We start from the raw sequence: 13,927 nt of genomic DNA on the forward strand, positions 1-13,927 counted from the left end.
TTTTAATTAAAAATGAAAAAGTAATAAACAGGCCATTTCTTAATGAGCTTTTGTAAACATTTCTACTATCTTCATTTGCTTCTCTTTTCTTTTGCTTTCACCAGTCTGTAAAAACAGAGCCCCGATTTCTTTTTCAGCTCTTTACCATTTTAGTTTTTTTTTTTTACATTAGAGCTGTGTTACTTCCACCTAGGGTGAAGTCACATGGTGTATTCCCACTATTGTACGTTATTGCACCCTCTGCTATCTAAACAATGCAATTATAGCTCGGAAAAACTGAGAGATCATGCAGCCTGATGATAATCGCAAGTAATTTTTTTATTTCTTCAATTTGAAATCTCATACATTTTATCACGATTTATTGTCATGATATATCGTTAATTATTATACATACAGGACACTTTTTTTGATGGAATAAAAACGTGTTCTATTCCCCTCTAGCAGGTTTAATTAATTTGGTTTAATAATATGCAGTATTGTTATATCACTTATCCTACGTGTCACTCTACTCAATGGAGAATGAGTGTTGAATATGGTTTATGATACTGCATGTTTGTCAAGACAACATGATGTCACACGTCTGAGCGGATGCGAATATTCAATGAGAGTTTTCTGCTGCGCATGCGCAGAACTATTTCTTTGTTCGCCGGGAAAAAGAAAGATGCATTGAGCACCTGAAAGGCTATCAAAACTTCATTAGATATTCTTCACGCATATTTACAAGAGAAAAACATACCAACAGACATCGAAAAACTGGAAAAGAGACACATCAGGGATGTAAAACTTCCACGCCAGCGAGCGACTGTGACAATTTGTAAACAAACATGGCCGCCAGGTTTGCTTCATTAAATACAGGAGATTTTGAGGGAATTTTGAAAGAGAAAGACGCGTTGAAGCCCTGTGATGACCTAGCGACTTGTCCAGGGTGTACCCCACCTTTCGCCTGTAGTCAGCTGGGATAGGCTCCAGCTTGCCTGCAACCCTGTAGAACAGGATAAAGCAGCTAGAGATAATGAGATGAGATGAGATGAGATGAGAAGACATGTTGAACACCCGAAAGGAATGTGTATGTATAATAATAATAATAATGATAATATTGGCTGGCTTTTTTTCATGGTATATCAGATATATTCCATTCAGCTACTCATCTTCAACTCATTCAATATCATGCTAGCTGAATGGAATATATCTGATAGACCACTCAACGCCAGCCAATATTATTTCAGTGTCTAATCTTAGATTATGTTGGTTGTCCTCGACACAAGCCCCTGTAAATGAAATTTTTACTACAGAAACAATACCATACTAGAACAAGGGCATTAATATAAACCTGTGGCACTACTGTCAGGGCTGATGTTATAAAAAAATTAAATCAGCACATTTCAACGAATCAGAATTAATCATTCACCAGTGCAGTGGTCTAGTAATGCACACACATAATATGCACATTAAATTTCTGTTCTTGCTCCCACACACAACTTCAAAAATCATGTTCTCAGATGTGCTTTAATTAGAGACAGCTCATGTCCTGTGATGTTACTCTGTGCAGATGGCAGTGCCTTCTCAGCACACACGTTCCTCTCATGTTCCTGCTGGACTGGGTAAGGCTTTTCATTGTCTTATTTCTGCAGAAACATAATGTCTTTTTACTGGCGTTAGGCTGTTATTGGGTATTATTACTCTTTTAGAAAAAACAAGGCCTGAAGTGAGCAGCACTGCCGTATCTGCAGCCCATGAGGGTGTGAGTGTGGGCCCCTCCACAGAGGTAAACAGAGTATTGGATCATTCTGGTATTCACTTTTTTGGCTGAAGGCTGAGTTCATTGGAAATGCTTACAAGAAAAAGTATCATTTTGGAGCGAGGATGAACATGAGTTAATATGAGGTTTAAGTAAGAGCTAGAATGAACACTAAGGTTAAAGGAGAACTGAAGGCAAATTTTTTATTATCAAAATTCTACAACCCCGATTCCAAAAAAGTTGGGACAAAGTACAAATTGTCAATAAAAACAGAATGCAATGATGTGGAAGTTTCAAAATTCCATATTTTATTCAGAATAGAACATAGATGACACATCAAATGTTTAAACTGAGAAAATGTATCATTTAAAGAGAAAAATTAGGTGATTTTAAATTTCATGACAACAACACATCTCAAAAAAGTTGGGACAAGGCCATGTTTACCACTGTGAGACATCCCCTTTTCTCTTTACAACAGTCTGTAAATGTCTGGGGACTGAGGAGACAAGTTGCTCAAGTTTAGGGATAGGAATGTTAACCCATTCTTGTCTAATGTAGGATTCTAGTTGCTCAACTGTCTTACGTCTTTTTTGTCGTATCTTCTGTTTTATGATGCGCCAAATGTTTTCTATGGGTGAAAGATCTGGACTGCAGGCTGGCCAGTTCAGTACCCGGACCCTTCTTCTATGTAGCCATGATGCTGTAATTAATGCAGTATGTGGTTTGGCATTGTCATGTTGGAAAATGCAAGGTCTTCCCTGAAAGAGACATCGTCTGGATGGGAGCATATGTTGCTCTAGAACCTGGATATACCTTTCAGCATTGATGGTGTCTTTCCAGATGTGTAAGCTGTCCATGCCACACACACTAATGCAACCGTATACCATCAGAGATGCAGGCTTCTGAACTGAGCGCTGATAACAACTTGGATCGTCCTTCTCCTCTTTAGTCCGAATGGCACGGTGTCCCTGATTTCCATAAAGAACTTCAAATTTTGATTCGTCTGACCACAGAACAGTTTTCCACTTTGCCACAGTCCATTTTAAATGAGCCTTGGCCCAGAGAAGACGTCTGTGCTTCTGGATCATGTTTAGATACGGCTTCTTCTTTGAACTATAGAGTTTTAGCTGGCAACGGCAGATGGCATGGTGAATTGTGTTCACAGATAATGTTCTCTGGAAATATTCCTGAGCCCATTTTGTGATTTCCAATACAGAAGCATGCCTGTATGTGATGCAGTGCTGTCTAAGGGCCCGAAGATCATGGGCACCCAGTATGGTTTTCCGGCCTTGACCCTTATGCACAGAGATTCTTCTAGAGTCTCTGAATCTTTTGATGATATTATGCACTGTAGATGATGATATGTTCAAACTCTTTGCAATTTTACACCGTCGAACTCCTTTCTGATATTGCTCCACTATTTGTCGAGGCAGAATTAGGGGGATTGGTGATCCTCTTCCCATCTTTACTTCTGAGAGCCGCTGCCACTCCAAGATGCTCTTTTTATACCCAGTCATGTTAATGACCTATTGCCAATTGACCTAATGAGTTGCAATTTGGTCCTACAGCTGTTCCTTTTTTGTACCTTTAACTTTTCCAGCCTCTTATTGCCCCTGTCCCAACTTTGAGATGTGTTGCTGTCATGAAATTTCAAAATGTCTCACTTTCGACATTTGATATGTTGTCTATGTTCTATTGTGAATACAATATCAGTTTTTGAGATTTGTAAATTATTGCATTCCGTTTTTATTTACAATTTGTACTTTGTCCCAACTTTTTTGGAATCGGGGTTGTATTTATCTCATTTTATTAAATATCAGAATGCATTTCTGATGGCTATTTTGTCACTGCTATAGCAAGTTATGAGTGTTTGAAATATGCTCTGTAATATATCAGTCCGTATGTCAAAGCAATGGTCATAAACGAGATTCGTTGAAACCTGTGTGAGACATCGTAGGACGGAAGTAAAACGTACAGCGGAAATCAAAGTGACCAACATCTGCCAACGTTGTCAAAAGACGCGCACGCCCTTTTTCAAATGCTGATGTAATCAAGCTGGAAGTTTTGTTTGTTTTGATAGCGATCAGGAAAGTTTGAAAAAAGTAGGCAGTAATTGTCATTTAAACTCGTTTTTGTGCAATATTTCGTTTGGAAAACAGTTTTCAAAATGGTGGCACTGACACCTGGCTGACAGTTGACGTTTCGAAGTCTCGCACAAGTCTCGTGAAGATCGCACGGATAAGCGACGACTGCCGTGGACCAAACGAACTAAATTCAACATGGCTAAAAACCGAATAGGCCGATAAGTATAATATTTAATTGCAATTAGTCGCCCATACAAGTCATGATATAAGGTTACTAAAACCAAAAACATAATTGAATAACACGTTAATTAAGAAATAAAGCAAGTTTAATAATGACTTCAGTTCTCCTTTAAGTTTTGTATTAGAGCTCAGGTTAACACACACACATACAGTGTGGGGATGATATTTAGGGCTGCAACGATTCACCGTGGTGCACCAAAAATCGAGTTCATACCTGCCGTACCGATTATCAATCCATATACAGTAGCTGTATTTTCGGTTTGATTCGGTGACATTTTTTATTTCAATTTTTACTGATTTATAAATGCACTTTTACTGCATAACCATTACACTTACACTGTTAAATTGATGCGAGAAAGCGATCAGCTGGAATAGAGCACAGCTTTGCTTCTCAATAAAACGTGCAATTTGATTGGTTTGGGCCCTTGCTCTTGTCCAATCAGAGTAGCCAACACTTTACATGGCAACGCCGTTGCTGGGCACCAAAATGGCAGAAGCCAAGCTTAAAGATCCTTTGCCTCATCTTAAATCGAAAGTTTGGCTACATTTTGGGTTTCGAGAAGACACGAAGGACACTGCAATGTGCCGCACATGTTATGTTGATGAGAAGTACGATAAGGGACGGTCAACTACAAACCTTGCAAATCATTTAAAGTGAAAACACAACATGGATGTAAATGAAGTACGTGCTGCCAAATTGAAAACTGAAAGTGTTACGAAAGTAGTAAAACCAGGTACGTGGGGACAGTTAAAACTGACTGATGTGATTTACTTTACCTGTTATCAGTTTGAGTTTAGAGCCAAAGTAACAAAACAGTTTTACATGTTGCTGAGTTCCTACTGTTCCTTGTACTAGTGCACTGACAGCACTGAATGAACTGTTATGAATATGCATAAATATTAAATAACTCTCTTTGAAGAGGAATGTGTTTGTGAGTGAAAGCGACTGACTGCTCCTCACTGCTCTGTGCTCAGGAGTTCATTAATTCAAGTTGCCAAAATATCTTTATTTTAACTTGCTTTATATATTTTGTTTAACCATTTTACACTTGCATATCCTGTTCCCTAGTCAGCATTTGGAACATTTTCATCTTTCCAGACAAATTTCAATGGGATTTTGTTCATTAAAGTTTAAACTCTGAGGTTTGTGTGTCCTTTATATTTAGTTGCAGAATCGAATCGAATTGAAGGGTCTGGATCGTCAATCGAATCGATGTCTTAGTGAATCGTTGCAGCTCTAATGATATTGGATGGGAGGGGTAGCTGATATCTCTCAGTACCTAGACAGTAAATCTGTCAGGGCTGAGCAAGGCCTTACTAGCCATGTTTCCAGTAGCCTCCTTAAAGGGATCCTCCAGCGGATTTATCCTCAAACTTATTTCAAGTAAAAGTAGTTGCAGATTTCAAAAATCAAACTTTCATTTTCGGAGATCAAATAGTGTTCGAGAAAAAAATTAATTTTCTTTAAAATGCCTGATGGGCTTCCTGCAGTAGTGACGTATGCGATGACATCAGGTAGTGGTCACGGAGCAACTCAGCTGTTTATATTCTCTCTTTACATCATAGTTTTGCTAGTTTTACACATATTTTACTGAATTTATCAGTTTTTAAGTAAGTATGGCTCATTGTGTAGCATAGAAATGCTACAGTGATGCTAAAAAGAAAGCACAAACTGGAACTAGACCGCATTTCTGCAGAGAAAATGTAAAGTGTGCTTGATCAGCTGTGGCAAAGTGTCACTGACAGAAATTGGATCAGACATGAAAAAATTAATGACAATTCGCGCTCTAAAATATTTTATTACATGATCTACAGCTGGTTCTGAGTAGATTAACACAGAAAGAATATGGCATGGTTTCAAAGAGAGATTTTAGAGCACAAAGTGTCATGTCACACTGTAAGTTGAGCCATTTTAAACCGAGATCTTAGAGCACGCAACCACACACACACTACACACACTTTCTGAAGATCATGTAAAAAAAGATTTTGCAGCGCGAGGTCTCATGTCTGATATAATTTCTGTCAGTGACACTTTGCCACAGCTGATCAAGCACACTTTACATTTTCTCTGCGGAAATGCAGTCTAGTTCCAGCTTGTGCTTTCTTTTTAGCATCATTGTGGCATTTCTATGCTACACAATGTGGCATACTTACTTAAAAACTGAAATTCGGTAAAATACGTGTAAAACTAGCAAGACTATGATGTAAACAGAGAATATAAACAGTTGAGTTGCGCCAAACAACCGCTACCTGACATCATTGCATACGTCACTACCACAGGAAGCCCATCTGACATCTCATCTCATCTCATTATCTCTAGCCACTTTATTCTGTTCTACAGGGTCGCAGGCAAGCTGGAGCCTATCCCAGCTGACTACGGGCGAAAGGCGGGGTACACCCTGGACAAGTCGCTAGGTCATCACAGGGCTGACACATAGACACAGACAACCATTCACACTCACATTCACACCTACGGTCAATTTAGAGTCACCAGTTAACCTAACCTGCATGTCTTTGGACTGTGGGGGAAACCGGAGCACCCGGAGGAAACCCACGCGGACACGGGGAGAACATGCAAACTCCACACAGAAAGGCCCTCGCCGGCCCCGGGGCTCGAACCTGGACCTTCTTGCTGTGAGGCGACAGCGCTAACCACTACACCACCGTGCCACCCCCATCTGACATTTTAAAGAAAATTTATTTTTCTCAAGCACTATTCGGTCTCCAGAAATTAAAGTTTGATTTTTGAAATCTGCGACTACTTTTACTTAAAATAAGTTTGAGGATAAATCCACTGGATGATTCCTTTAATGCTCAATTTGAAATTGTGAATTAAATAACGAGTAATGGAAATACGTGAATTTTGAAAAAAAAAAACTCAAATATCGCAAAAAAGTTTTTGCAGTCACATGAGGTGGTTTTTCATACGATTCGATAAAGAAATATTTTGCAAAATGTAAACGGAAAGACATTTTTTTGCATGGCATGTCTTGAAGAGCAAATGGAAATACTACCTTTCTGAAAAAAGTGATCTGTGAGAGCTATTGTAAGAGGAGAAATTCCAGCTTGAATTGTATCACATCACTGAATGGGAACGCAGACCATTCGCAGTGGTTTTGTGGAAATTTTTAAAATAGCACATATATTTTGCATGAAACTGCAATAGAAACCTGGTTGTTGATGGCATAATAAGAATGTGGAAAGGCATATTTTTAGACACACAAAGACAAATGGCAGCTGCATCAAGATGTTTCAATATTTGCATGAATCTACAGGCTCGGGGGGGAAAAAATCAGCTCCAGTTTCACTTCATCCCATTCTGTGTATTTCTGTTATGACCATTGCACAAAATGCCACTCCACCCAAAAAAAGAAAAAATTCTGCCTTTAAACTTTTATTAATGATGATTATGATTGATGATGATGATGATGATAATGGACTTATAAAGCACCATTTCCCTGAGCTCAATATCGCTGGGGACAAGTTACAATTCAAAGGCCTGATTAAACAAATACGCCTTGAGCTTTCGTTTAAAGCAGTCGATGTTAGTCCAGACCTTGATGTCTTCTGGTAAGTTGTTCCACAGTTCAGGAGCAGCAATCCAAAAAGCACAACTTCCAAAGGTCCTGAGATTGAAGGAAGGTTTCTTTAAAGTGAATGTAATGCACGGTGGTGCAGTGGTTAGCACTGTCACCTCACAGCAAGAAGGTCCTGGGTTCAAGCCCAGCAGCTGATGGGGGCCTTTCTGTGCGGAGTTTGCATGTTCTCCCCGTGTCTGCATGGGTTTCCCCCACAGTCCAAAGACATGCAGGTTTGGCTAATTGGTGGCTCTAAATTGACCATAGGTGTGAATGTGAGTGTGAATGGTTGTTTGTCTCTGGCCCTGTCCACACGGCAACGGATTCAGGTGAATCTGATAAAATTGTTTATCGTTTCGGCCTGGCGTCCACACGGCACCGGCGTTTTGGGTGCCCCAAAACGAAATCTTTTGAGAACGGGTTCCAGAGTGGAAAAATCTGGCAACGGCGCCGTTGCGAAGTCGTTTGGATGAGTAGAATGGATTTGTTTACGATGACATCACAACCACATGACAATCCCGCCAGCAAAAATAGGGAAAAAAAAGTAGCGATCTCACCTCTTCAGATGTTGGTTTAAGTCCGACAATACATTCCTCAAAAAGGGCGTAGAAGAACAAAGTAATCCATCAACGTGTAGCATTAAATTTATTCCGGACCATTAAAGAATTCTGGAGGATCTCAGAAAGTTGGTGTACCAGCTTCCATCTACCCCCGTTCATTCCTCTCTCTCCATCTACCCCCATTCATTCCTCTTTCCGCGTCTCCATTCAAAAAACGAGCATGTGATTTAAAGGGACTATAGCCATAGGACAGGGAGTGAGAAGGTGTGCGCGTGTGACAGTGACAGGGAAGAACCTAGGCTCATGCTCGCCCTGAATTTCTCTTAAAGTGAAGGCAGAAGAACGTTCAGCGCCTGGCCAGGCTTTCTATGTATTAATTTACATAGACGTTTTAATATGAAATATAAATAAGTGTCTTAGACAATAGATACTATTTTACGCTACTGACTAATAATCAAAACTTTATGTGGCTGATGCTACAGAAGAAGGGGTTTATGCGCATGCGTCTACTTCTATTGTTCTGGTGTCTCCGATGGGACCATCTTACAGCGCACGTAGAGGTGTGGCATGTGTATTGCATCATTTTCAGCAAGCGTTGCCATATGAACCTGATATTTTACTGATCCGTTGCCCATGTGGATGCGATATTTAAAAAAAAAAATCTCGTTGTCGTGTGGATGTAGCCTCTGTGTTAGCCCTGCGATAACCTGGTGACTTGTTCAGGGTGTACTCCGCCTCTCACCTATAGTCAGCTGGGATAGGCTCCAGCTTGCCTGTGACCCTGTAGAACAGGATAAGCGGCTACAGATAATGGATGGATGGATGGTAATGCCCCTAAGCCACGGTTTTTTCCTTGTACAAAGCAACAATCATTATGTTGATTGACCATGTGTTTTTGAACCACAGCTGATCTAAAAGGCCATAAATCCATAAATTGATGGAAAATCAATAAGTTCAGCTGATTTTCACAGAATCTTCCGAGACCAAACTGGAAGATCCCGAAGGGGTGTGTGACATTACACATGGTGAAACAATCCAGGTATCATTTTCATTCATGTGCACAGCAGTGGTTCGACCAGTCTCGATACAGAATCACGTTTTGGAGAGAATTCTGATAGTGATTGGGATTCTTATATGTTAGATGAAGGGCCAGATGATTATCAAGGATATTCTGGAGTAAATGGTTATCTTTTTGAGCTCCCAAGATGAGAAACAGATGCCAATTCACTCAGTTTGTGACAGTCCTGCTCACTGCTGATAGCGCACCACCAGCCAGAGAGAATTGGAAACATAGATTGGTTTGTGGATTTTTATTCTAAAGCTGGCCACTGCAAAAAAATAATAAAATATAGGGAAGATATTTACATGTACCTCAAAAAATACAGAAATAATCTTTAAAACATACACTTATTCAGCGTAATTATTGAAAGAAAATATGAAGTGGGCTATAATAAGGGAATCAATGAACTGTTCAAATGTCAGATCAGATGCTATTTATTAAATAAATGGGTTTCATTTTTGCTCCAATAATTTCCATGTGGTCATTCTGGTGGTGGTGAACACTTGATGAATCAAATTTATGAGTAGTTGACACGAAATCTGCCACTTCTTTTGCACAAACCCACTGTCGCTTTAGATTAGTGTAATTTCTTGGAAATTCGTGAACTGAATGTCCTGTTGTATATGGATTTGAACATCCAAACACAATGCAGCACTTTCCCATCATTATTTTTGTAAGATTCCAACGGCAATATCTAATTTCAGCGAGTAAACAAGCATGGAGTCATGGAACCGAAATGACCCAGATAACCAGGGTTCCACACGTGACATCATGTGAGATTAGTCTTGAGGCAAGGCTGCCTTCTTCCAGGATCCAGAAGCCATGATTTATTGATAGTTTTGTGCTTGGTAATAAAATATTATTTTCCCCCCTGCTTTATTAATTCATTTTGGTCTTTACTAATGATATTCATTTTAAAGCATTACAATAAGGCATTACATATACTTTAAGATATTCCTACTGAAGGAATGGAGGGGACGTGATGGCTTGTAAGGAGTAATTAGATTCTTGAGGTAGCCAAGTCAGGATCAGAATCTTAAACATTTTAATAATTTTATTAACAGCAAATAACCTTATGTGGAGGCCAAAAATGAAAATGTACTGTGTATTACAAAGGTCTTTGTTCTGAGTGAGGGATTGTCTGGGCCAGTGGTGTTTCAGTTGGGTAAGGTTCTGGGTTACTAATCAGAGGGTTAGGGGTTTGAGCCTGACTGCTACTGTTGGGCCCTTGAACAAGGTCTTTAACCCCCTCAGCTCAATCTATCCACATCAACCCTGGATAAAACTGGGAAAAAGATACAAGAAGTAGTTGTGATGGAGGGATTGTGGGCCAAGTAGGTCCTTGCTTGAGGCTTGTTGCAGGTTTATTATGTTTCCATGATAATTAGAATGAAGTTTAACACTAATATAAGGCATAAGGAATAGTGTTTGAGACTTTATTATCTCTTGAGCACACGATTTATCCTTCATAGGCTGAGCAGTTAAGCAGATACGAGCTGATGAGTGGCCAAGTCCAGCAAAAGTGTTTTTGGGAGCCTGAGGGTGAGTGTGTAGTTCCACAGAGTTTGTACCACCTCCTGCTCTTCAATAAGTATGACTGGAATGACAGCCCTGAAATTTCCTCTCATCAGGACATTCATCAGCAGTTCCTACATCTCCGAGGAGCTCCCTGGGGCTTTTTAGACACTCATCCTTGTCTGGTAAGTCTCAAGACTTGTTTTGTAGCTTGAGAGCTCCTGTTTGTTAATAGAACAGTGAACTTGGACAGATTATTAACTGGAGTGAGAGCTCACTGAAGAGAGACTTATAAGTGCTCAGGCGAGATATAAATGTCAGATCCCACAGGCAGTTATAAGTGTAGCTTTTCCCATGGAGCCACTGAGAACAGAATTCAGTCTGATATCACACTGTGCTCAATAAATTTTGTGGGGGTTAAGTGGAGGACTGTGCCTTCTGATTCATGTGTAAATAAATGATGTCATTTGAAGTTAATCCAGCATCTGTCTGAGAAGGTTCTCAGTCATCCAGGTCATCATAAACCATAGATGCTAAAGAAGGCAAACCAGTGATCCTAACACCTACAGGATGACTGAGAGGGTCAATGTGACCTCAGTGACTTGCCTTAGGTCCACTAGAGGATAAATACCTGGAATGCCTCACTAGTCAGACAGAACTGAAGAAGCTTTTCAGATGAGAGGCGAAACGTCTTCAAGAATTTCAAGCAAGTCCAGTTGCCTTTTTTAGCACCTATGGTTTAACCCCAAATCCATCTTGTATTACTTAAGAGGAAAGCACCACCCTGTAATACACTGAATATTAAAAAAGTCACAATTGATAATGGTTTGCTGTTAGAATAAGAGCTTTTCCCCTTCAGTCATTATTTTCTAGCCATGTTCAGTGTCATGTTAATGAGAAATCCAGTGTAGAAATAGTGGAGATGCTGCAAAAGTTGGACTCGAAGTCCAGAATGCAGTGCAGATATACAGTGCAGCTACACCAAGTGGTGCAGAGACTCTGCTTGGCGATTTAAGATATAGGAGATGACAATGGTGACAGTGGTATTAGCATGTAAATTGAAGCTTTGGAAGCTGATCTGTTTGAGTGTACTGATGAGGTGAGATTAAAGCACTTCTCCATCACTCTCTTTAGCAGAAAGGGCTAAATCCTACTGGCACCACCGTCAGCAGAATGGTGTTAAATGTAGGAATCCAAGAACCAAAGTGAAATTAGACCATTTTTATTCTATCCACAGTCACTGGATATGAGCAATCGCACGCTTCAATTGGCTACTCTACTACTAGGCTATCAGCTCATATACCATGAGTAGAGAAAAACAAAATGGTGGAGCATGTTGCTGAACCAACCTAGGATGAAATAAAAACTCTACTCAAAAACACCCTCCCCCAAATGATCAAGTATTTAAAAGAAACAGCTAAATAAAAGAATATAGGTTTTGTTTTGTTTTTTACCCCCAGTATCGCCAGTTCCACACTCCAGCCCAGTCGGTGCCGGTAATGCACCTTTAAGTTGGTTTGCCAGCCACCAAAAAACCCTAAAGAGGAAGAAGAAAACCTGAAAAATAAAAAAGCAACAAAATATATTTGATGGTAAGAACATCATATGTTTTTTTTATTTTTCAAGAATTATTATTATAGCATTTTCACAAATTGCTACTGTAATTTCACTGGTTTGTTTACATTCTAAGTGGAAATTATTTTGTTGGATGTTTTGTATAAAAGTTTTTAATCATCGAATTTGCAAAAAATAAATAAAAATGCTCCGTTTCTCAAAGTCCAGTGAATGTGGATAGAATAAAACAGTTATTACACTCAATCTAGTCATACATGGTTTATAGCCAACTCGGTGCTACGCGCCTCATCGGCTATCAGTTCATGTACGACTCGATTTCATGGAATAACTGTTAAATGTTGTATTGTTGTATATTGTAAGAGCTTGCTCCTATCCAGACCAGTCAAGTTAATGCTTGATGTATGTTCACTTGCCTAAAACAATGAAGCATTGCATGCTGTGTGTCAGGGAGATCGTTAGCTCCATCAGGTGAATCAAGCTCTACGGTCACAGACCGGCTTCAGGGGGAATCAAATTACGTCAACATCCCTGTTAGTCCCACGTCTAACCGAGAGCTACACTACATGGAGCTGGACCTGCAGGATGTACAGGAGCCTGGGCACACGATCAGAGGTGAGCCATCCTAATTTTATTTTATCCTTTAGCTGGAGCATATGATGATAATTTATCAAGATATTGATATACTGTATGTCAAGTATTTTCTAGTTCAGTAATGATTGTAAGCTTCTGAATACATGTTAAAGTGTTGTACATAATTTTACGTGTTCCCTCCTTTTCTATGCAACACTGCTTTGCTGGCAGTTTGCTAGCAAATGTAAATATAGCGCTATACTGTCTTTTGGAGAAACATCTTCCACGGTTCATCATATGATCTCTTATCTCTTATTACCATCCATCCATTATGGTGTCCATTACACCCACATCCTGAACTGTGCCAGTTACTGCAGCAAGACTTTTTAGCATGTTGAGTTCATGCAGTGTTTTCAAAAATATCAAGATCCAGACATGCAGAGCTTCTTAGAGAGACATATCACAGAAGGCTTGGAACTATATTTGGAGCCTTGGTTCTACAAAGTAATTACCCAGCAAATATCTATTTTTTAATTAACCTTTGTGTCACAGGTCTTTTGCATGTTGTTTAAATCAACTTGTAAAATCCTCATTAAAGTCTATTTCAGTTCCAGGTTGTAACACAACAAAATGTGAAAAGGTCAAGAGAATGAATACTTAGACAAGGCACTAGATATCTGCCAATTAAAGCTGGAACAGTGTGGAAAGTTCAAATTATAATTAACTGTTGAGCGTAATGTAATATTGCAGACTCCATTTTTAAAAGATGGAGAAATTAAAAGCCAGCTGTTATATTTGGTTTGGGAACCTGTTGATGGAGACTTATAACATGGACTGATTTTGATATTCAGTAGTTTATTAAAATATTGTTAATTATTATACACACAGGACATTTTTTTCAATGGAATAAAAACATTAATTTTTTCGCAGTCCGGTTTCCATCAAATCCTGTGCTCTGATTGGCTGGCGAGCGGGTCCGTATCCTATAATATGGACCCCAGTTGCGG

At 39.4% G+C, this 13,927-nt stretch overlaps 1 protein-coding gene across 1 annotated transcript in view; it reads left to right on the top strand.

Annotated features, from left to right (window-relative positions):
• dok7b (docking protein 7b) overlaps nucleotides 1-13,927 on the top strand; it is a 162,035-nt gene that overhangs the window by 135,988 nt on the left and 12,120 nt on the right. Inside the window, exons 8-12 of the mRNA XM_060926403.1 lie at nucleotides 1,550-1,601; nucleotides 1,689-1,765; nucleotides 10,733-10,802; nucleotides 10,892-10,960; nucleotides 12,798-12,962. Of these exons, the coding sequence (XP_060782386.1) occupies nucleotides 1,550-1,601; nucleotides 1,689-1,765; nucleotides 10,733-10,802; nucleotides 10,892-10,960; nucleotides 12,798-12,962 (433 nt within the window). The remainder of the gene's footprint in view (nucleotides 1-1,549; nucleotides 1,602-1,688; nucleotides 1,766-10,732; nucleotides 10,803-10,891; nucleotides 10,961-12,797; nucleotides 12,963-13,927) is intronic.

Source organism: Neoarius graeffei, chromosome 7 (assembly GCF_027579695.1).
Source record: "Neoarius graeffei isolate fNeoGra1 chromosome 7, fNeoGra1.pri, whole genome shotgun sequence".
In the NCBI taxonomy this organism is placed as follows: domain Eukaryota; kingdom Metazoa; phylum Chordata; class Actinopteri; order Siluriformes; family Ariidae; genus Neoarius; species Neoarius graeffei.